This window comes from Bos mutus, chromosome 6 (genome assembly GCF_027580195.1).
Source record: "Bos mutus isolate GX-2022 chromosome 6, NWIPB_WYAK_1.1, whole genome shotgun sequence".
NCBI lineage: Eukaryota > Metazoa > Chordata > Mammalia > Artiodactyla > Bovidae > Bos > Bos mutus.
Window position 1 is genome coordinate 1,354,052 of NC_091622.1, and position 25,086 is coordinate 1,379,137.

The 25,086-nt window shown below is 40.9% G+C and overlaps 1 protein-coding gene across 1 annotated transcript in view; it reads right to left on the reverse strand.

Moving 5' to 3' along the window:
• Positions 1-9,790: 9,790 nt before the first annotated feature.
• Positions 9,791-25,086, reverse strand: part of QRFPR (pyroglutamylated RFamide peptide receptor) — a 60,545-nt gene continuing 45,249 nt past the window's right edge. Inside the window, exons 2-6 of the mRNA XM_005897380.3 lie at positions 22,873-23,031; positions 19,808-19,869; positions 15,202-15,437; positions 12,855-12,952; positions 9,791-12,112 (exon numbers count right to left, since the gene is read on the reverse strand). Of these exons, the coding sequence (XP_005897442.1) occupies positions 11,712-12,112; positions 12,855-12,952; positions 15,202-15,437; positions 19,808-19,869; positions 22,873-23,031 (956 nt within the window). The 3' untranslated portion in view covers positions 9,791-11,711. The remainder of the gene's footprint in view (positions 12,113-12,854; positions 12,953-15,201; positions 15,438-19,807; positions 19,870-22,872; positions 23,032-25,086) is intronic.

Sequence of the window (25,086 nt, forward strand, 5' to 3'; positions counted from 1 at the left end):
CCAGTGTGAGATAGTACCTCATTGTGGTTTTGATTTGTATTTCTCTGATAATTTCTCTAATAATGCTCTGATGTTGAGCATGTTTTCATGTGTTTTTTAGCCATCTGTATATCTTCTTCGGAGAAATGTCTGTTTAATTCATTGTATTGAGCTGCAGGAGTTGCTTGTATATTTTTGAGATCAATTCTTTGTCAGTTGCTTTGTTTGTTATTATTTTCTCCCATTCTGATGGCTGTATTTTCACCTTATTTATAGTTTTCTTTGTTGTACAAAAGCTTTTAAGTTTAATTAGGTCCCATTTGTTTATTAGATGGGGAAACAGTGGAAACAGTGGCTGACTTTATTTTTCTGACTTTATATTCTTCAAAATCACTACAGATGGTGACTGCAGCCATGAAATTAAAGGACGCCTACTCCTTGGAAGGAAAGCTATGACCAACCTAGAGAGCATATTCAAAAGCAGAGACATTACTTTGCCAACAAAGGTCTGTCTAGTCAAGGCTATGTCTTTCCCAGTAGTCATGTATGGATGTGAGATTTGGACTACAAAGAAAGCTGAGCACTGAAGAATTGATGTTTTTGAACTGTGGTGTTGGAAAAGACTGTTGAGAGTCCCTTGGACTGCAAGGAGATCCAACCAGTCCATCCTAAAGGAGATCAGTCCTGGGTGTTCATTGGAAGGACTGATGTTGAAGCTGAAAGTCAATACTTTGGCCACCTGATGCAAAGAGCTGACTCATTTGAAAAGACCCTGATTCTGGGAAAGATTGAGGGCAGGAGGAGAAGGGGATGACAGAGGATAAGATGATTGGATGGCATCACTGACTCAATGGACATGGGTTTGGGGGAACTCCGGGAGTTGGTGATGGACAGGGAGGCCTGGAGTGCTGTGGTTCCCGGGGTCACAAAGAGTTGGACACGACTGAGCGACTGAACTGAACTAACTATTTTTGCTTTTATTTCCATTACTCTGGAAAGTGGGTCATAGAGGATCCTGCTGTGATTTATGTCAGAGAGTGTTTTGCCTATGTTTTCCTCTAGGAGTTTTATAGTTTCTTGTTTTACATTTATATATTTAATCCATTTTGAGTTTATTTTTTTGTATGGTGTTAGAAAGTGTTCTAGTTTCATTCTTTTACAAGTGGCTGACCAGTTTTCCCAGCACCACTTGTTAAAGAGATTATCTTTTCTCCATTGTATATTCTTGACTCCTTTGTCACAGATAAGGTGTCCATAGGTGCATGGATTTATCTCTGGGCTTTCTATTTTGTTGCATTGATCTATATTGCTGTCTTTGTGCCAGTACCATACTGTCTTGATGACTGTAGTATAGTCTGAAGTCAGGCAGGTTGATTCCTCCAGTTCCATTCTTCTTTCTCAAGATTGCTTTGGCCATTTGAGGGTTTTTTTGTATTTCCATACAAATTGTGAAATTATTTGTTCTAGCTCTGTGAAAAATACGGTTGGTAGCTTGATAGGGATTGCATTGAATCTATAGATTGGTTTGGGTAGTATACTCATTTTAGCTATATTGATTCTTCCAATTCATGAACATGGTATATTTCTCCATCTATTTGTGTCATCTTTGATTTCTTTCGTCAGTGTTTTATAGCTTTCTATATACAGGTCTTTTGTTTCTTTAGGTAGATTTATTCTTAAATATTTTATTCTTTTTGTTGCAATGGTGAATGGAATTGTTTCCTTAATTTCTATTTCTGTTTTCTCATTGCTAGTGTATAGGAATGCAAGGGATTTCTGTGTGTTGATTTTATATCCTGCAACTTTTACTATATTCATTAATTAGCTCTAGTAACTTTCTGGTGGTGTCTTTAGGGTTTTCTATGCAGAGAGAGGATCATGTCATCTGCAGACAGTGAGAGTTTTACTTCTTTTCCAATTTGGATTCCTTTTATTTCTTTTTATTCTCTGATTGCTGTGGCTAAAACTTCCAAAACTATGTTGAATAGTAGTGGTGAGAGTGGGAACCCTTATCTTGTTCCTGACTTTAGGGGAAATGCTTTCAATTTTTCACCATTGAGTAATGTTTGCTGTGGGTTTATCATATATGGCTTTTATGTTGAGGTATGTTCCTTCCATGCCTGCTTTCTGGAGGTTTTTTTTTTTTTTATCAGAAATGAATGTTGAATTTTATCAAAGGCTTTCTCTGCATCTATTGAGATAATCATATGGTTTTTATCTTTCCATTTGTTAATGTGGTGTATCACATTGATTGATTTGCGGATATTGAAGAATCCTTGCATCCCTGGGATAAAGCCCACTTGGTCATGATGTATGATCTTTCTAACATGTTGTTGGATTGTGTTTGCTAGAATTTTGTTGAGGATTTTTTTCATCTATGCTCATCAGTGATATTGGTCTGTAGTTTTCTTTTTTTGTGGCATCTTTGTCTGGCTTTGGTGTTAGGGTGATGGTGGCCTCAGAGAATGAGTTTGGCAGTTTTACCTTCCTCTGCAATTTTCTGGAAGACTTTGAGTAGGATAGGAAGAAGAGTAGGAGAGCTCTTCTCTAAATTTTTGGTAGAATTCACCTGTGAAGCCATCTGGTCCTGGGCTTTTGTTTGTTGGAAGATTTTTTATTAAAACTTTGATTTCCATGCTTGTGATGGGTCTGTTAAGATGTTCTATTTCTTCCTGGTTCAGTTTCGGAAGGTTACACTTTTCCAAGAATTCGTCAGTTTCTTCCAAGTTGTCCATTTATTGTCATATAGTTGCTTATAGGGAGAAGGCAATGGTAAACCCTCTCCAGTACTCTTGGCTGGAAAATCCCATGGACAGAGGAGCCCGATAGGCTGCAGTCCATGGGGTCGCGAAGAGTTGGACATGACTGAGAGACTTCACTTTCAGTTTTTACTTTCATGCATTGGAGAAGGAAATGGCAACCCAATCCAGTGTTCTTGCCTGGAGAATCCCAAGGACAGCGGAGCTTGGTGGGCTGCCATCTATGGGATCGAACCCAGTTGTATGCTGCTAAGTTGAAGTGACTTAGCAGCATCAGCAGCGGTTGGTTAGTCTCTTATAATCCTTTGAATTTCTGTGTTGTCTGTTGTGATTTCTCCATTTTCATTTCTAATTTTCTTGATTTGATTCTTCTCGCTTTTTTCCTTAATGTGTCTGGCTAATGGTTTGTCCAAAATAAATTTATCTTCTCAAACAACCAGCTTTTACTTTTGTTGATTTTTCCTATAGTCTCCGTTGTTTCTTTTTCATTTATTTCTGCCCTAATTTTTATGATTTCTTTCCTTCTACTAACCCTGGCATTCTTCACTTCTTCTTTTTACAGTTGCTTTAGGTGTAAAGTTAGGTTATTTATTTGATTTTTCTCTTGTTTCTTGAGGTAAGCTTGTATGGCTATGAGCTGTCCCCTTAGCATTGCTTTTACTGAATCCCATAAGTTTTGGGTTGCTGTGTTTTCATTTTCACTCGTTTCTATGCATATTTTGATTTCTTTTTTTATTTCTTCTGTGATTTGTTGGTTATTCAGAAGCATGTTGTTTAGCCTCCATAAGTTTGTATTTTTAATAATTTTTTTCCCTGTAGTTGACATCTAATCTTACCACATTGTGATCAGAAAAGATGCTTGAAATGATTTCAATTTTTTTTTTAATTTACCAAGGCTAGATTTATGGCCCAGGATGTGATCTATCCTGGAGAGTGTTCTGTGTGCCCTTGAGAAAAAGGTGAAATTCATTGTTTTGGGGTGAATGTCCTATAGATATAAATTAGGTCTAACTGGTCCATTGTATAATTTTAAGTTTGTGTTTCCTTGCTAATTTTCTATTTGGTTGATCTATCCATAGGTGTGAGTGGGGTGTTAAAGTCTCCCACTATTATTATGTTACTGTTAATTTCCCCTTTCATACTTCATATGTAAGGCATTTGCCTTACATATTGTGGTGCTCCTATGCTGAGTGCATATATATTTATAATTGTTATATCTTCTTCTTGGATTAATCCTTTGATCATTAGGTAGTGTCAGAAAGGCATATATTTCTGCTTTATTGACTATGCCAAAGCTTTTGACTGTGTGGATCACAATAAACTGTGGAAAATTCTGAAAGAGATGGGAATACCAGACCACCTGATCTGCCTCTTGAGAAATTTGTGTGCAGGTCAGGAAGCAACAGTTAGAACTGGACATGGAACAACAGACTGGTTCCAAATAATAAAAGGAGTTCGTCAAGGCTGTATATTGTCACCCTGTTTATTTAACTTATATGCAGAGTACATCATGAGAAATGCTGGACTGGAAGAAACACAAGCTGGAATCAAGATTGCCGGGAGAAATATCAATAACCTCAGATATGTAGATGACACCACCCTTATGGCAGAAAGTGAAGAGGAACTAAAAAGCCTCTTGATGAAAGTGAAAGAGGAGAGTGAAAAGTTGGCTTAAAGCTCAACATTCAGAAAACGAAGATCATGGCATCTGGTCCCATCACTTCATGGGAAATAGATGGGGAAACAGTGGAAACAGTGTCAGACTTTATTTTTCTGGGCTCCAAAATTACTGCAGATGGTGACTGCAGCCATGAAAATAAAAGATGCTTACTCCATGGAAGAAAAGTTATGACCAACCTAGATAGCATATTCAAAAGCAGAGACATTACTTTGCCAACAAAGGTTCGTCTAGTCAAGGCTATGGTTTTTCCTGTGGTCATGTATGGATGTGAGAGTTGGACTGTGAAGAAGGCTGAGCGCCGAAGAATTGATGCTTTTGAACTGTGGTGTTGGAGAAGACTCTTGAGAGTCCCTTGGACTGCAAGGAGATCCAACCAGTCCATTCTGAAGGAGATCAGCCCTGGGATTTCTTTGGAAGGAATGATGCTAAAGCTGAAACTCCAGTACTTTGGCCACCTCATGCGAAGAGCTGACTCATTGTAAAAGACTCTGATACTGGGAGGGATTGGGGGCAAGAGGAGAAGGGGATGACAGAGGATGAGATGGCTGGATGGCATCACTGACTCGATGGACGTGAGTCTGGGTGAACTCCAGGAGTTGGTGATGGACAGGGAGGCCTGGCGTGCTGCGATTCATGGGGTCGCAAAGAGTCAGACACGACTGAGCGACTGATCTGATCTGATCTGATCTGAGTGTCTTTCTTTGTCTCTTTTCACAGCCTTTGTTTTAAGGTCTATTTTATCTGATATAAGTATTGCTGTTCCTGCTTTCTTTTGGTCTCTATTTGCATGAAATATCTTTTTCCAGCCTTTCACTTTCAGTCTGTATGTGTCCCTTGTTTTGAGGTGGGTCTCTTGTAGACAGCATATATAGGATTCTTTTTTTTTTTTTTTTGGTATCCATTCAGCCAGTCTTTGTCTTTTGGCTGGGGCATTCAACCCATTTACATTTAAGGTAATTATTGATAAGTATGATCCTGTTGCCATTTACTTTATTGTTTTGGGTTCGAGTTTATACACCCTTTCTGTGTTTCCTGTTTAGAGAAGATCATTTAGCATTTGTTGGAGAGCTTGTTTGGTGGTGCTGAATTCTCTCAGCTTTTGCTTGTCTGTAAAGCTTTTGATTTCTCCTTCATATTTGAATGAGATCCTTGCTGGGTACAGTAACCCGGGCTGTAGATTATTTTCTTTCATCACTCTAAGTATGTCTTGCTATTCCCAGCTGTTATCCTTATGGGAATCCATTTGTGTGTTATTTATTGTTTTTCCCTTGCTGCTTTTAATATTTGTTCTTTGTGTTTGATCTTTGTTAATTTGATTAGTATGTGTCTTGGGGTGTTTCCCCTTGGTTTATCCTGTTTGGGACTCTGGTTTTCTTGGACTTGTGTGGCTATTTCCTTCCCCATTTTAGGGAAGTTTTCAACTATTATCTCCTCAAGTATTTTCTCATGCCCTTTTTGTCTTCTTCTTCTGGGACTCCTATGATTCAAATGTCGGGCATTTAACATTGTCCCAGAGGTCTCTGAGGTTGTCTTCATTTCTTTTAATTCTTTTTTCCCCTCTGCTTCATTTATTTCCACCATTCTATCTTCCACATCACTTGTCTTCTGCCTCAGTTATTTTACTGTTGGTTCCCTCCAGAGTGCTTTTGATCTCAGATATTGCATTATTTATTATTGATTGACTCTTTAAACATTTCTTGCATCTTCTCAATCCTTGTCTCTAGTCTACTTACCTGTAACTCCATTTTGTTTTCAAGATTTTGGATCATCTTGACTATCATTATTCTGAATTCTTTTTCAGGTAGACTCCCTATCTTCTCCTCTTTGGTTTGGTTTGGTGGGCATGTATCATGTTCCTTTTACTGCTGACTATTTCTCTGCCTTTTCATTTTGTTTAGATTGTTGTGTTTGGGGTGGCTTTCTGTAGGCTGAAAGTTTGTGGTTCCTCTTTTTTCCACAAAAAAGGTTGCTCCCTGTGGGTGGGGTTGGATTAATGACTTCTCAAGGTTTTCTGGTTAGGGAAGCTTGCATCTGTGTTCTGGTGGGTGGACCTGGATCTCTCCTCTCTGGAGTGCAATGAAGTGTTCAGTAGTGAATTTTGGGGTGTCTATGGATTTCACATGACTTTGGGAGGCCTGCATATTAATGCTTACGGTTATGTTCCTGCATTGCTGGAGAATTAGTGTGGTATGTCTTTCTCTGGAACTTGTTGGCTCTTGGGTAGAGCTTGGTTTCAGCATAGGTATGGAGGCTTTTGGATGAGCTCTTGTCGATTAATGTTCCCTGGAGTCAGGAGTTTTCTCGCGTTCTCAAGTTTTGGATTTAAGTCTCCTGCCTCTGGCTTTCAGTCTTATTCTTACAGTAGCCTCAAGACTTCTCCATCCATACAGCACGGATGATAAAACATCTGTGTTAATGGTGAAAAGATTCTCCACAGTGAGGGACACCTGGAGAGGTTCACAGAATTACATGGAGAAGAGAGGAGGAGGAGAGAGATAGAAGTGACCAGGTGGAGAAGAGAGGGAGTCAAAAGAGGAGAGATCAGTCTACCCAGTAATCAGTTCCCCAAGTGTTCTCCACAGCCCAGAAAAACCAGAGTGATTCACAGAGTTATGTAGAGAAGAATAGGGGGAGAGAGGAGACTGAGGTGACCTGGGGGAGAAAAGGGAGAGTCAAAAGGGGAGAGAGCAATCAAGCCAGTATTCACACCCCTAAGTAAAAATAGGTACTGAAGATTAGATTCTTAAAGGTACAAAATTGATAACAAATACCAAAAAGCAAAAATTAAAAAGCTAGAGTAGAGGTTAGACTCTCAAAAATACAATATTAAGACTACAAAACAAAATCAATCACAAAAATTATAAAAAATATGAAATTTGCATTAAAAATAGGATCTCTTTTTTTGCAAGATAATAGTAGGTTATAGAAATGAAAATTAAAGGAGTAATAAAAAACTTAAAAATTTTAAAAAATGATAATAGTAAAAATATATCTAGGAAATTCTCTGGAGCTGTTGAGGGCAGTGTGGGGTCAGTTCAGTTTCAGATAGTTCCTTGCTCCAGCTTATACTTGTTCTCAAGGTCTATAGGCCATTTCCAATGCTTAGTCAATGTTAACTACAGGGTTTTAATCTGTTGCACCTGTCACTTCCAGAGCAGTTCTCTCTTTTTTGTTTATTTTGGCTTCCACTGTTTGCAAGTCTCTTCAGTGTCTAATTTCCACCCTGACACAAGGGGAAAGGTGGTCACTTATTTAGGCTCACTTGTTCAGTTCTGTTGTGGGGAGGGAGGAACACTGCAAACACATATCACTGGCGTGTGCAAAGAGTGCTTGCAGTGTATATGGACCACACTGGGTTTGCCCCAGTTCATGGCAGTGTGTACTTCCCCGGTCTACACTGCTCAAGCTCCAGGTTCCTGAAGCCTGCTCTGCAGGGGTGCTGTCCAAATTGGGCCCTGCGTTTCATGCACTTTCCAGGTCTAAGCTGCTCAGGTTCAGGCTCTCAGGTACTCCACAAAGGCACAGACACGGTTGGGCCTGTGTTTTGTGCCCTATCCAGTTCCGAGCAGCTCAGGCAACCATGTGCTTGGCAAGTGCACCTTCCTAGGTGGGCTGTGAGTCTTAATCACCACCCGCTTCTGGCCACTTGGTTTTCTGGGTGCGCCGTGAGAGTGCCATCTCAGGTGCCGTGTGTCTCCTCTGGGGAGCTGATCTCAGGCTGCAACCCTCCTGGTAGATGTCAACCGTCTAGGATTCCAGGAAGACACGGTTAGCAACTGGAAGCCTGCTCACAGTTTGGTGGAGGATGCCAGTCTCTGGGGTCGAAACTGCCCCTTGCCTTCCAGCTCTGGCTATTGCTCGCCTGCCTCTCTGCCTCCGGTGGGGGGCTGGGCTGGTCTGCAGCCAGCTAGCGCTCCTTTGGTGTTTGTGCAATCCTTTGTTTTTGTGAGTGGGCCAGTCTGTGCCTTAGGTTAGAGCTTTTTGCGGGAAAGTCCTCTCTCTCTCTCTTTTTTTCTCTCTCTGGCTATCCCACAGTTTGGGTTGCTGTCTCACATTAGCTCCCCCACATTGTCCTCAGGGCATTCAGGCCCGGTCCTTACCCTAAGCAATGCAGCCTGTGCCTCCCTGTCCAGCCCCCACTCGCTGGTGGCGGATGAGTGTCTGGGCTAGTTCTGCACTGGGAGTTGTGGTTAGGCGCATATTCTGTGGGTTTTTTTTTTTCCCCTCCCGGTTATGTTGCTCTCTAAGATTCCAAAACTCCCCACAGGCTTGCCATTGAGAGGGTTTCCTGGTGTTTGGAAACTTCTCCTCTGACATGACTCCCTTCCCAGGATGGGTCTCCTTCCCTTACTCTTTTGTCTTTTTGTCTCTCATATTTTGTCCTACCTCCTTTTGAAGAGAATGGGCTGCCTTTCTGGGTGCCCGGTGTCCTCCGCCAGTGTTCAGAAGTTGTTTTGTAGAAGTTGCTCAGCATTCACATGATCTTTTGATGAATTTGTAGGGGAGAAAGTGGTCCCCCCATCCTATTCCTCTGCCATCTTAGGACCAGCTCTAGAATTTTGTTTTTGATGGAGTTCATTTTATCAGTTTTTTATTTTAGCCTTTCTCCTTTTAGTGCTCTACTTATAAAATTCTGACCTTCCCTAATCTGGGTTGTAAAGATTATCTTCTATATTTTATTCTAGTATTATAGACTTAGCGTCTATATTTAAGTCTATGGTGCATTATGATTTAATTTTCATGTGTGATATAAAGATCAAGGTCCTATTTTTGGTACTTGGGTATTCAGTTGGTTTGGAAGCATTTGTTTGAAAGATTGTCCTCTCCCTTTTTGATTATGTCACCATATTGGTCAATACACAGAGATCTTTTTGGCACAGTGTTCCAGAGTGAAACAAAAGACTTAAGCATCTGAACAGGGGTACAGATCTTTTCACTGATTTCATAGACATTTTACCCAAAGGCTGGTAAATGGAAGAATAGTTTTCTTTACCCCCCTCCTTAACCATGGGCTTCCCAAGTGGCTCAGTGGTAAAGAATCACCGAACAACCAGAATTTGTGTGGCTGCCATTTCTCTCTTACTTACCAGCTCTTTCTCTTCATCATGGTGATTAATAATCAACCTTTGGGAATTGGGCTTCCCTGCTGGCCCAGACAGTAAAGAATCTACCTGCCAATACAGGAGACACAGGTTCAATCCCTGGGTCAAGAAGATTCCCCTGGAGATGGGAATGGCAACCCACTTCAGTATTCTTGCCTAGGAAATCCCATGGACAGAGGAGCCTGGCAGGCCTCAGCCACTGGGGTCCAAAGGAGTTGAAATGGCTTAGCAATGAAATAACAACAGTCTTAATAATTAAAGAGTCAGGAATAGTATTATTTGTTCTTCATTGACATATTAGGAGCATGTGTAACATCAAATTTAGGAAAAGTCATATGGATATTGGCCAAATAACTATAACCAAAAGTCAGTGAGTATGATTTATTTTTGATGGCATAGTGATAATCACTGTTTTGCTACAGAGTAACTAGGGAAAACAGGAGAACAGTATATATAAATAACCCATGGTGAGGCCATTTTAACACAACCAAATAATCAGTTTTTCCTCTTGACTATTAATTTTCTTCTGTCATATTTCCCTCAGTATCATACACTGTTTCATCTGTGTGTGTTTTTTAAACCATGCTCACATTAACATACCTATAAAATTAAATGTCTGTATCTTGAAAGATATCAGTGGCCTCAGTATCATACACCGTTTCATCTGTGTGTTTTTTTTAAAACCATGCTCACATTAACATACATATAAAATTAAATGTCTGTATTTTGAAAGATATCAGTGGCCTGCATTCATTGGTTCCCAAACCTGAAAGCTCTACAAGTGAAATACCTTAAGAATTTTTGAGCTTCCCTTTCTTTCTAATACCTGGCTGGAAGAAGAAGTGTTGGAGGCAGAAGAAACACTTTGGTCACGAGGCTGTGATGAATGGAATTTGGGAAGCTCAGATAATAAAGGGGAAGCAACAGAGTATGATGAGGGTGACCACTGGAACCATGACATTTGGGAGTAAGAGGAAAAGACAAAAAGGAGAGGGGCTGTGTTTAAGGGAGAATTAGGTCAGGAATACAGGTGAGGAACTCTGTTGTTCTTCCTGATCCAGCGCTCTTGAGGGTCAGTTTGGGGCATGATAAAATGTCATGGACTTGCAGCTGATTCTAACTACACCTAAAAGCCCTTTAACATGACAAAAAGTCTTTCATCCCACTAGTGAAAATAAAAGTTTTAAAAATATAAATATTTGATATAGCTAGATTGGCCTAAATGTATTATGTGCTTAGTCATTCAGTTGTGTCCAATTCTTTGTGACCTCATGAGCTGGAGTCCACCAGGCTTCTCTGCCCATGGGATTTTCCAGACAAGAATACTGGAGTGGCTTGCCTTTTCCTTCTCCAAAGTATACTATAGTCAACTTATGAATGAGGATCCCAGGAATATTCTTTTTGATGAAAGAAACTAGCTACAAAACAGGGACATGTGAAAGGTTGAATAGGGTTGAGGTCAAGTCTCAGAAAGGAAAAGAGAACAGATACAGGGTGGGGCGGTACCGAGACATGAAGAACTACAATAATGCTTCAGAACTTGGGTGCTTCAGAATGCAAAGTGCATTCCCACTGCTATCTCATTTTGTTTTGGTAGCAACTTCCTCAGAGAAGGCAATGGCACCCTACTCCAGTACTCTTGCCTGGAGAATCCCAGGGACGGCAGAGCCTGGTAGGCTGCCATCCATGGGGTCGCACAGAGTCGGACATGACTGAAGCGACTTAGCAGCAGCAGCAGCAGCAGCAGAAACTTCCTGGAGTTGGAGGAACCACTCCAGTTTACGCAAGAAGGAAAGGAGACTTGAAGACATTGAGTGGCTGGTCAGTCATTACAACCATGGTGATGGGTAAGAAACTGAAACCCAAGCATCTGGCTCAAAACCTAAGCTGTCACTCTGCTGTGTCTTCACTGTCTTTGGCTTTATGATTATTGGACACACTTCATTTGCAAGAGACTATCACCAACCTTCAATGGTGCACTAAAAATTACATTATAGTGTTCAACTGTTAAACTTCAGAAAAAAAATACAAGTGTTAAACGATCTCATCCAACTTAGCAATAAATAGAAAGCCACATTACACTGACTGCACATGGAGAAGGCTTTTAGATAAAAAGCAAGTCTTTAACTTCTGTTCAAAATAATTTTCAGATTCAGCTATGAATAGCATGAATTATGAAGACAGTTATAATTAATGCCCACTGCCTAAACCAGAATTCTCCGAAAGTTCAGAATTAAAGAGGGTAAGGTGTCGTTTGAGATGTTTCTTCTCTTCAGGTTGTTCACACAACTTGACTTCAATATTGCCATCACTGAAGGCTTCTCCTTTGGTCTCCTCAACTGGGTTCCCTTTCCGGGAAAACACTGCTTTCTTCTGCATCATCGTAATCCCTGAATTTCCATGCCTTCGTGCTGGGGATAAGGTTTCTTTTACAATGCAATAACAAACTGCAGATAAAAAATTCTTTTTGAAGTTTTCATTCATAAATGCATAAACAATTGGATTACAGATGGAATTGGAGAATCCAATTATTTGCACTATAGCAAAAATCATCTTGATTGTAACATCGTCATATTCCTTCTCCAAGTTGCCTGAAATAAAAAAATAATCCTTTAGAATGGACATTTGTTTGAATGAATATAAAACAACATTTTTGTTTATCTTCCATCTTTATGAAACAGTTACACTTGTACAACTATGTAAAATTCTCTGTGAAAAATTCTCCAAGACTTTGGGGAGAGCCATCTGATGTCTGAAGAAGAGGACTCATTGTGATGAGTCCTCCTTGTTAAAGAATCTAGGGTTACAAGCCCAGCACATGTTAGAGGGCTTATTGCATTTCAACATGATTTCAAGCTTCACATAAACTGGAAGATGCAGTCACCCTTCAAATGTCCACTTGTCTTACAGAAACAAATCATCTGAGAACCATGTTAAGGCTCAGATTATCAGAGATGATATATTAAAGATCTAGCTGAAATCCTGGGTGTTATTAAATTCATGTGGTTCACGTGTGGGTTCCAAATAGGGAACACTCACAGGATGTCACACTTCTTCCAAGGTTTAAATGGTTTAGGGAGACCAGAAGGCATAGCATGGGAGATGCATCTCAAACATTTTTCTTTATTTTCTATAATTACTAAAGCTTTGATCAAACTCATATATAATTACCCATCACATAATGATCTGGTTATCTTGTAAATTTGAAAGAAACCTAGTAAATGTTTGAGATTTGATTACCCAAGTGAATGGCTAAATATTTCAATGATTCACTGTCCATTCTATCAGGGAATGAACCAAAACTTCCATCAAGTGAGAAGGACAGTCACTCACTGTATTCCATCATCATGTGAACAATGTGGAAAGGTGCCCAGCACACAGCAAAGAGAGCCACCACTGTCACCATCATAACGACAGCTCGCTTCTTCTTCCTGGGTCCATAAGGATACACTGTGTCAGTTAACTTTTCCTTGGCAGATGTGTCAAGTTTAGACCTCTCAGTGATAATTTTCAAATGTAAATGAAGCTTGTGTATGCTCAGTCTCTTCAGTTGTGTCTAACTCTTTGTGACCCTAAGGACTGTAGCCCACCAGGCTCCTCTGTCCATGGGATTCTCCAGGCAAGAATACTGGAGTGGGTTATCATGCCCTTCTTCAGGGGATCTTCCCAACTCATGGATCGAACCTCTGTCTCTTGCATCTCCTGCACTGCAGGTGAATTCTCTACCACTGAGCCACGAGGGAAGCCTCTAATGAAGCTCATGACAAGCTAACTGTGAGCTGTTTATCATCCTTCCCCATCGTTACTATCCTCATCCCTATATTTCTAATATTACAAATATCCTTAAGATACGTGCTCATTATGAGCCTAGCAGCATGCTGGATGCTTGGCACAGATTAATCTTCCTGACAAGCCATTGGACAGAAGCAGGAACTGAGGCACAGAGAAGGTTACTGCTAAGTCTCTTCAGTCATGTCCGACTCTGTGCGCCCCCATAGACGGCAGCCTACCAGGTTCCTCCGTCCCTGGGATTCTCCAGGCAAGAATACTGGAGTGGGTTGCCATTTCTTTCTCCAATGCATAAAAGGGAAAAGTGAAAGTGAAGTCACTCAGTTGTCTCCGACTCTTCGCGACCCCATGGACTGCAGCCCACGAGGCTCCTCCGTCCATGGGATTTTCCGGGCAAGAGTACTGGACTGGGTTGCCATTGCCTTCTGCTCAGAGAAGGTTAAGTAACTTGCAAAGTCAGATGGCTTTGCAGATCAGAAAGTTGAGAATTTAAACGATAAAGTTTAGTTTGGATTTAAATGTAGGCAGTCTAACTTCAGTGCCAAAGCTCTTATTCATTTTATATCAAAAAACACTCATGCCTGTGATAGAAAAATATGGGAAGTCCTCAGGACAGAATTAAAACGTAATCTTCCATTATATAATTAAATAATATGATTAACCAGGGATTCAGAGTTTTCTCTATTAGTCACGATTAACGTCTGCAAGAGATCTGCGCATTTTCAAATTTTAACGAGTCGCATTCATTATTATCTCAACGTGTTAGCCTTTTCTTCGGAGGAAAAGAGAGCTAAATCAGCAATAGTCCCAAGATGCTGAACAGCTTAGCACCCTGTACATGGAGCCGTAGTACGTCTTTATACAAATCGGGCACTAGAGGTCGCTGCACACTTCAAGAAATGATAAACCGCCACACCACTAGACTTCTAAGCTGGTGCCATGCAGTGTAGCTTATAAAATAAACCAAATGGCCCACAAGTACCGTAGCAGTAATTGTGTTTTTAAATTTCTGTTAGTCCATATGATCAGAAAGTAAAGCCCTTAGGTAAAAATAACATATAAAATAATTAAATTATTTTAATTTTTATTTAATAATTAAATTATTTTAAATTAAATAAATAACATACTCTCACCTCCAAAGGACTTTCATATGTATCATCTCACTCTTTTTAGCATCATTCTTTGGGTATGTATGTGTGTGTTAGTTGCTCAGTCGCGTCGACTCTTTGCGACCTCATGGACTGCAGCCCACCAAGCTCTTCTGTCCATGAGATTTTCCAGGCAAGAATACTGGAGTGGGTTGCCATTCCCTTCTCCCAATCCAGGGATTGAACCCAAGTCTCCTGCATTGCAGGCAGATTCTTTACCAACTGAGCCAGCCATCAGGGAAGCCCCAAAATAAAATATAAGATAACAATTTAAAATAAATAACATACTCTGGTTTCCAGAGTATTTTTATACATATCATCTCAAATCTTTTAGCATCATTACTTGTACAGGAGGAAGTATGGATGGATATTTTGATGCTTTCTAGTACATATGAGGAAAGTCAGGGGCTTGGGAGTAAGGAGATTTATCTACATCAAGTGGCTGGGGAGTAGCAGAAAGGAGAGAGTCACAACAATTTGCATCAACATGCAGATGAAAATATAACAATTAAAAAATTTTCAGGCAATTATCTGTAACAGTGACCTCCCCCTCTAACTTGGGAGCTGGTGATCTTGCTCTTTCTTTCTGTCATATGTAAAATAAAAAGTTCAAAGTCAGCGCATGTGCGCGACATAAATTACCAATGACACTTTGATTACATTATCCAGGCATCTGAGATCTCTGGCTACGGTCTCTAAAACAGGTGAATGTTTTAAACAGGTGAATGTTCCATGCAACACACCTGGCTATTTTTGACATTTCTTTTCCATGAATAGTTCGAAGCACAGAGCCATCCCCAACTCTTTTCTTTATCCAAAGTTCATAGCCAATCTTACTGTACAGGATAAGCATCACCATGAGAGGCAGGAGGAAAAGGATGACAAGGATGAAGGTGGTGTAGATTTTCTGGTGCACAGGGCTGCTCCACTCTTCCAAGCAGCACACATGTTCTTTCTCATATAAGAAGTCATACTTAATCTTTAAAATAAGTATAATTCAGTTAGAAGAGCCAGAGGCAGCATCAAAGCACACAAAGCAACCAAGTCTACTGTCAGGCAGGCTTCTCAGAGCCTCACATGTTTACTGTGGGTACATATTTCAAATGAGATACAATTTTGCTTCTTCTTTTGTTGTGAAGTGTGCTTTCTCGCCTTCACTGCTTAGATACTTGACAGTTTGATATTTTCTTTTCGATTTTAAATGGAATCGAGGTCCATAGCCTGTTCACTTTAAAAAAAAAATCTTTTCCACCTTCTTACATGATAGTCAAGGAAATGGCAACCCACTCCAGTGTTCCTGCCTGGAGAATCCCAGGGATGGAGGAACCTAGTAGGCTGCTGTCTATGGGGTTGCACAGAGTCAGACATGACTGACATGACTTAGCAGCAGCAGCAGCATTAAATTTTCAGTTGAGTGAAAGAAAGAACACTAGAATGACCAAAGTATGTATGAAAAAAATATTTTATTCTAGCATGCCAGCTGGTTATGCTGCATGCATACTCCATCACTTAGTCACAGCTGACTCTTTGCAACCCTCTGGACTGTAGCCCACCAGGCTCCTGTGTTTATGGGATTTCCCAGGCAAGAATCTTGGAGTGGGTTGCCATTTCCTTCTCTAGGGGATCTTTCCAACCCAGGGATCAAACCCTGTCTCTTGCATCTCCTGCACTGACAGGCAGATACTTTATCACTGTGCCACATGGGAAAGCAACCAGCTAGTTTGCTGTTACATGATTTTGCTTCCTCAATTGTTGATGAGATCAGTTTTGACAAGGCATCAGACTTCTTCCAATTGAATAAGTACCAAAAATATGCATTTTGTTTCTGAACTGAAATTCTGTATTTTGCTACTGCTGTTTCAGATTGTAGTGATCATGCTGTTCACAAAGATTTTAGAGAGGAAACTTGTAGCTTTTAGATTTTGAGATGAATGAGAAATTAGAATCTGAACTATTGCCAGTGTACTAATATTCAGACCCAATTATAAGCCTTTGACGTATATATTATACAGAAAGGCAATTTCTAAGTACTATTTCTAAGAGACTGACTTATGAGTTCAAAAATTAATAATAACAATTACAATTTGTTGCTGTTGTTTAGTCGCTCAGTCACGTCCAACTCTTTTGCGAGCCTATGTACTATAGCCTGCCAGGCTCCTCTGTCCATGGGATTTCCCAGGCAAGAATATTGTACTGGAGTGGGTTGCCATTTCCTTCTCCAGGGGATTTTTCTGATCCAGGGATCAAACTCATGTCTCCTGCATTGGCAAGTGGATTGCTTACAACCAAGCCACCAGGGAAACCATAGAAAATGCTAATATGAGAAAAATTAAACATTTACAGTACATTCAAAAGTCATATATCTGGATAATAGGAATTAAAGTTAGAGAATTGATCAAAATTCTTGTCATCTGAGTCACTCTGGAGCTTTACAGATGAGGAACATTTAAGTCTTAACACATATTTCGGCCTCCATTCCCAGAGTATTATCACCAATCTTCAAAGCCAATTGAATGGCGGGGGCGGTGGGTGGGAAGCTTTCTGGTATTGTTATCAAAAGTATGACAATTCAAGTTTTGATCTAGGCATTACTTTTCAAATGCAATGAGGAATGAAAGTATTAAACAATAACTTCAAGGTCTGTACTCCCTGGGAAGAGGATATGAAGGTGAAGCTCATTCTGACTCATGTAAGCAGAGCCCACAGGGCCTAAAACCATGGGGGTCACCTACTGATGCATTCTAAAGCATAAGGAGAGGCTGACAGCCTCTGAACTATGCACTTTCCCCTGGGGACAAGCAGAGACCTTCTTGTCTCTGAGAAGAGACAAGAGGGTGTGCTCAGATGGTTTCATGGGAACCAATTTCAGACCTTCTATGTCTAAACTCACAATTCTCCAAAAATCTCACTACCTAAGAGAATGTGTGGGGGTGGGGTTGAAGTGTCATGCTGGGTCTACATTCCCAATTCCTTTTTCATAATCCCCCTTCTTTCAGTCTCCACAAGTCCTATCTCTCACCCAACTGCAATCTCACTCTGGACCACCAAAATAAGAGGTAGTCCAAACTATGGATGTCAGTGAAGCCCCCTTGATCAAGGCACCATAAATCCAGGACAGGGTTTTGTGCCTTTCCCTGTATTAAATGGATTTCTATTCAGGGGAAACTTGACATTAGAAAAAGAAAAAAAGGTGTTTTGACAGTTGATGAGATGTGAATTCCCATTATCTGCATAGTAAAGGGCAGAAGTGATGACAACTTTAACTTAACCACCTTGTTGCTTCCAGCCCCTGAAAGCTGTCAGATACATCACTCCTGGGAGAGAGCGCAGCAGGAGCAAAGCAAAGAGAACATCAGTGCAAATGGTGACATCACTGGCACTTCATTTCAGCTGGCTGAGGAATTAAAGCGTCTTGCATGCTTGCACTCTTGCTAATACAATTTAGGAGGGAGAAGGTGGCCGTGGGAGAGCGTATTAATACATTTATTTGACTTGAAAAATGAAATCATACTTTTTCTTGACAGAAAGCAAATCTGATTTGGCTGATCCGGCTGACAGAGGGAACTGGTTTTGCCAATTAGATTTAATTAATTTTCTACAAAATAAATGAGTTATATTTTAAAATATATTTAAAGCATATGATAAAATAATTTTATTTTTAAAAATGGACATATCTCCTTGTGTTCTGTGAGCCAGAATTAGACTCCCTATGGGAACTGGGTTGGGTTATTTTTAAAGGTATGGGTTTCCTGCTGGAAATAAGGGCAGCCTCAGAGAAAGGAGTTGGCCACGTCCAGCTGTGTGTGAAAGCTTAAGGAAGGGAGTAGCCATTGGAAGCCCCAGGGATATTATTTGTGAGGAACCCATGAAATAAAGAATCAATCATGAGAAACAGTAATCTGCAGAATAAGGGGATCAAAGCTCCTCTCCATACCCTAGGATTCTAGGCCTAAAATGGCTCAAACTGGGGAAAGGGAGATATCTTAAATTGATTTGAAAGTATGGACTTGAGGGATTGTGACACTGGACTGGATATTTTGATAAGGGAACTAACAATATTCAGTGACCAGTTACTGTTCTTGTGACTGAAAATGACCGGAGGAATTTTATTCTCTGAATGACCACAAGAGTTACAGGACCCATTCAAGGCTTCATCCATCACATTTTTAGAGGTGGTAAGAGAGAATAAAACTGCCTTCTGTTGTTACCTGTGCACTCAAGCTCATTTATATACAGGTTGCATCGAACATCAAAGTGAAAAGTGAAAGGGTCAGTCGCTCAGTCGTATCCGACTCTATGCGATCCCACGGACTATAGCCTGCCAGGCTCCTCTGTTCATGCAATTCTCCAGGCAAGAATACTGGAGTGGGTAGCCATTCCCTTCTCCATGGGATCTTCCCAATACAGGGATCAAACCTGAGTCTCCTGCACTGCAGGTAGATTCTTTACCACCTGAGCCACCAGGGAAGCCCTAAGTCACTTTTTAAAATGCACTCTTGCCTGAGGGCTCATTTGATATCCTGGCCAGGGGAACACTGAGTGTCCAGCAGCTTCATGTTTACCTATACTAATTTAAAAAGGTACAAAAGATAAGTAATTTAAAAAATTATCTCAGAGGCCATGTGAGCAATCCTCTTGTGTCTTTGAAGACCACTGTCTACACTAGCTCTCCCAGGCAGGACACATTCAAGTAGGCCCCAGTAAAGAGACCAGGTCACCAAAAATGGTGCAGTGTTTTCTTCACTGTGAATCACCACTGCAGGCTGGGCCCAGCTGACAGAGGTGTGAGGGGAACAGAGAGGTTTATCTTTATTATAAAGATACACACAGACTGATATCACGTATAGAAAGTTATTAAGAATCAATCATTTAAGGTCATTCTCAGGTTCACAAATCAATGGCTTGCATGTTCCAGTTCAGATATTTGTCAGTGACTAAGAGGCAGCGGAAGTGCTTATGAAGGAAAATCAACCAATAAGTAGATAAATGGTTAACATTTTTTTGTGACTTAAAAACAAAAGAAAAATCTAGAGCAAGCATCAAACTCTTAGGATGTAACAAGACACTGAACAACACCAGCAACGGCATGTCAGGCAAATGCAGAAAGTGACCCTGGAACATTTTATTTTAAGCATTAAAGTCTTAACAATATAAGTTCAAGGAAGAGCTGAAAAAAGCAGAGAAAACTATCTTAAAGCAAATTATTTTATTCCACTTGAAAAACCTCCAGTGAAAAAATTGAGATCACACAAATTTGCAGTAATGTGCTTGCAGGGAGGAAAATGATTACAAGTAAGAGGGGTGGAAAAACATTTCAACACTGATTACCAATCCCAGCCCCCAGTCTACCTCAAGTCGTTGCACATGCCACATGGGAGCTCCCACGATGATGGCCACCAGCCAGACCAGCCCTGTAAAACGTTAAGATTATTAGAATGCAACTCAGCAAAGCAAAATCCACCTGCGCTTAATTCTCTAACCATAAAGACTCCTTATGTTCAAGGGACCGCATCATATTTTCCCTGGCGCAGGGCAGTGGTCTCCTCACATTTTCCACTCTACCCTCCAAATCGTCACTGGAGCATAAAGAACAGACTTTTGGACACATTGGGAGAAGGAGAGGGAGGGATGATTTTCGAGAATAGCGCTGAAACATATCGGTAAAATAGGTAGCCAGTGGGAGTTTGATATATGCATGACACAGGGAACCCAACCTGGAGGGAAGGAGTGGGGAGGGAGGTGAAAGAGGGGTTCAGGAGGGAGGGGACGCGTGTATGCCTATGGCCGATGCATGCTGATGTACAGCAAAAACCATCACAATATAAATTATCCTCCAATTAAAAGTAATTAAGCAACTAATTTAAAGAATAAAAAGCTGTTGCTGGATAAAGCGCAAATTCCTTAAAAGGGTCCCGGAGGTTCTCTACAATGTCGCTTGCCTCTCTGTGTCCTGTGACATTTCTGTTCACGTTCTTCACGCCCGAGTCCTCTCATGAGGAATTTACAGAATTGGTCTCAGCTCCCATTTCCCTTGGCAGGAACTGATTGGGCACCTACTGTTTGTTTTTTGAATGGATGAATAACATAAACATGATAGAGTGAATCCTCTATAGCTTCTTAAAGTTGAAATTATATTTATTTTAAGCATAATTATATAAGCATTATTTTCTTGTTTACAAAACAAACATGTGTAAAAAAAAACCAGAGTACTTTTTCCAAATTTCCCGTTTTCCATGAGTTTGTTGAGGGGATTACTTCAATGATGCATTCCTTAGCAAAGAACAAAAGAGAATCTTAACATACCAGGGCAAGGCCAGAACCAAGAGCACTGCTTTTGAAGAAAATTTCCCAGCTCAAACTCTGCTTGCTCTTTGTGTATTGAGTGGGAGCATTTAAAAAAAACACTGCGTAGCTGTAGATCTCAAGGAACCCACTTAAACTGTGATTGGAATTTATTATAAAGATACACACGGACTGACACCACCTATAGAAAGTTATCATGAATCAATGATTCAAGGTTGTCCTCAGGCTCACAGATCATTGTCTCTGTTTCTGCCCCCCACTCTCTCTTCATTTCTACACACATCCATTCTCTTCTAGTCCAATAATTATTTTATTGTTATCTCATATCCAATCATTTTTCCAGTCTTTAGTAGAAATTTTGGAGGAATTGAGCCTACCTGGCTTAGCTCATTGCCAGTTCTCTTGACTCCACTGTCTGCTCAGTGATAGAAGGGCAATAAGTGGTATAATCTAGGCAAGGAAGCCTAGCAGGTTCTGCCGGCTGAGGCATGGGGGTGGGGGATTCATCTAGAGGGCGGACCCAGTGAGGGGGCGGACCCAGTGAGGGGGCGGACCCAGTGAGGGGGCGGACCCAGTGAGGGGGCGGACCCAGTGAGAGGACACAGCTGGTTTCCCTAGTGACAGAGACAGAGGGAGACATGAGTCAGTGCTGCGGAAAGCCTCTTGGGGAGATGAACCTTCTTGATTTAAATGCCTTTCTGTCTCCTACGACTTTTTTGAGTAGGAACTGCCTTGGCTGCCTATTATCAACTTTGCCTTCAAATGTCAAAACTCTCTTTCCTTCTCTGTCTTTTTGAAAATAACTTCCGCCCTCCATGTATTTCTTTCCTAACCCTCTTTCCACACCCACATGCTATTTTCAGATGTTCTGATGGTGGAAACATGTCAATTATTAAAAGCCAAGAGGTCTTTGAATTCTTTTTCAGGGAGAATGTGACAAATTTGAAAATAATTAACAGTTTTTTCCCTCTATGGGCCTATCTCTTCGGTTCAAATTATTTCAAAGAGTTTAGTGTAGCAAAACCTTCAGGAGTTCTTTCTGTAACTCTACTATCCCATGCTGGCTAAATTCTTACAGCAGAAATAAATGTTTACTCATTCCTCTCAAGTGAGATATTAGTAAAAATTATCATATTTGCTCTCTTTGATTATCATATTTGTTCTTCTGAAACCTCTGGTTATTCAGCTATAACGCATTCAAATCGCTGAGAACCACACTGAAGTTTTAAATGGCTCAATTATAATTACCAAATAAAGAAATTTTTCCATTTCACTGTGCTACGCTTTATGACATTGCTTTCGGTTTACATACATCACAGGACACAGGGTGATTCAGAAATGGTTACAGCAAGCTGGGGATTCAGGAGTGCCTGAAGCACAGTTAGGATGTGAATGAAATCCACCTTTGTCAGGCATCTCCAGCGCTTGGGTGTCCTCACAGGTCTTGCCGCCTTCTGCTGTTGTACACTTCGCACTGAGACCCGTCTAGGCAGCACCCGTGTTCCCCACTCTTCTAAACACACCTTCCTGGCCTCTGTCAAAACCTACCTGTTGAAATCTGCTTGCTTCTTACCTCAGGATGACAGCTGACTAATCTAATGAATATTAATATGGAGATGCCACTGACAGATTTTAGATCAGCTGTGTGCCTGTGCGCGTTAAGTCGTTTCAGTCCTATCCGACTCTTTGCAACCCTATGGATGGTCGCCCACAAGGTTCCTCTGTCCATGGGATTCTCCAGGCAAGAACACTGGAGTGGGTTGATGTGCCCTCCTCCAGGGGATCTTCCTGATCAGGGATTGAACCCGCATCTCTTATGCCTAACTGCACTGGTAGGCGGGTTCTTTACCACTAGCGCCAGGCTAAAAAGTTAGGAACAGTAACTCAGGGAAATCTGAGAGAAGAGATTTTCAGAGCTGAGCTAGGGCTCAAGGAGAGAGGGGAGGGGAACAGTAAGTTCGGAGATGACTGAAACTGTAAAATGACACCCCAGTGCCTCCAAGACAGACAGGCGGTTCCTCCTTTAGTTCATAAACATGGTTCACGTTACAGAAATTCTCTTTGTTCTGTAATGAAGCACAGCTTTAATGCTGCCAGGGGCATGTCCTCACCCAGCATTGTGAAAGCCCTTTGGTTGGTGTACTGCCATTTCATTTTAAAAGGATGCACCAGCCCCTGGTGTCTCTCCACAGCAATGCAGGTCATCGTGAGGATTTCTGTCACGACAGCGGTGGACTGGACAAATGGCACCATCTTGCAAATGAAGGCACCTGCAGCAAGGAACCAGGACAAGTTAAGCAGCAATAGGAATCCAAGTGTTATCTCTCTTTGTCATTATCACAATAAATTAGTTCTGAGCCTCTGTTTAAAAGTTTTATGACTATAATTACACAGTAGATACAAAATAATTGAGGAAGTTTGCACTGGCTGATATTTTCTTTCCTTAAGTGGATTTCAAGTTACTAAACGATATGTAATTATGTATAGTGGGATGATGAAAGGACAAATAAGTATCTGGCCATTGACAATAAGCAGAAGAAAATCAGTGTGACCCTTCCTTGAGAATAAGCAAAGTTGCTATTAACTGGTTTCTTGGGGTCTAAACCACAAAGTGGTTCTTGATTCTTTCTTCCTTTTTGGTTCCCTGTCAAATCATAACAAAGGAATAATTTTCACCAAAGACTCTCTGATTTCTTCTTTTATCTTTTATTGTCCTTTGACTTCCTGTCCAAGACTTAATATGCAGATTATACCTTTAGGCTCTTAACTGATTTCACATTCTCTAATGCAAAGTCTCAAAGTCTGCGAGCATACTTCATTTGATATACATAATATTTTAAATAAAAATATCTGAATGCATTGTCTGCATTTATAAATTTCTTACACTGTGTGTCCGGCCCCCTCACCACTGGTATTTGTGAGATACGGTCTGATATCTCTGCTCTTGAATCCACCCTGCTCATCAATACCAAATTAATTACTTTGAACTATCTGAAAAACATAAGCTCAGGGAGTATAAAAAGTTGGAAGAGACTTCAATCCACTTGCTCAAACCAGAGATCTTCTTTTCACCTCCTCTCCCAAATGCTCTGCCTGGCTCTGCTTAGAGACCTAAGGAAGCCCTCCTTGCTGGCACATCCTCACTTCAGGTCTTCTCATGTCTTTTCCGTCTGCTTGGAATGTTCTTCCCCAGGAGAATATTCCTCACACCTTTCACCGAAGTCTTTGCTCAGATGTCACCCTCTCAATGAGGCTGACCTACTTGAACAACCCTGTTGTCACTACAGCATGTCCCTTGCCACCTCCTTTCATTCCTCCTCTCTTATTCTACTCTTTTCCCATAACTCTTCCAATTCCAACATGCTATGTAATTTACTGACTTGCTTTACCGTTTATTGAAAGTTTCCTCACCCCTGTGCATGCATGCTTAGTCGCTTCAGTTCATGTCCGACTCTTTGTGACCCGACTCTTAAGTTCATGGACCTTAGCCCACCAGGCTCCTCTGTCCATGGGATTCTCCAGGCAAGAATACTGCTGTGCCCTCCTCCAGGGGACCTTCCTGACCCTGTGTCTTCTCCTCCTCTTGTGTCTCCTGCATTGGCAAGTGGGTTCTTTACTGCTAGTGGCACCTGGGAGGACCTTCCCCAGCCCTACTAGGATGTAAACACTTTGAGAGTAAGGGTTTTTGTCTCTTTTCGCACTGATGTGTTCCAAGCACAGAGAATGGCACATGGAAGGTGCTCAACTGGCATTCACTGAGCCGAAGAGGATGAGTGACTAGCAAGCTCTTAACCGTGTTAAACTGACATCATTCAACTTTGGAGAGGCTCTCGCTGGGAAAAAGATCTTTCAATAATTCCATCCACTTCTAATTTTTCTTTCTGAGAGTTCTAGAATTAACCAACTATCTTTCCCAAAGAGCAATTCTTCATATATTTAAAATATACTTTTATGTCACTCTTAAGTCTTTTCCAGTTGCTCCAGCTATTCCTCATGATATGCTTTTCAGATCTTGCAACTCTCTGGACACCTTCCATTGAACTTACTCAGGTTGTGACTATGTGGCCCAGAAGGGAACCCACCATGCTCAGGATGTGGCCTGGACAAGGCAGAAACTGTAGGGCTGTACTGCTTCCCTGGGTCTGAACATCTTCTTCTGTGAGTTTAACTGAAATACACATCAGCCCTTCATGCTAGAATTTTCAAATGGTTGGTGTCTGTTCAACTTGAAGTCAATTTGAAATGAATTGGGTCCATTTAACATTACACCATCCTTATGGCAGAAAGTGAAGAGGAACTAAAGAGACTCTTGATGAAAGTGAAAG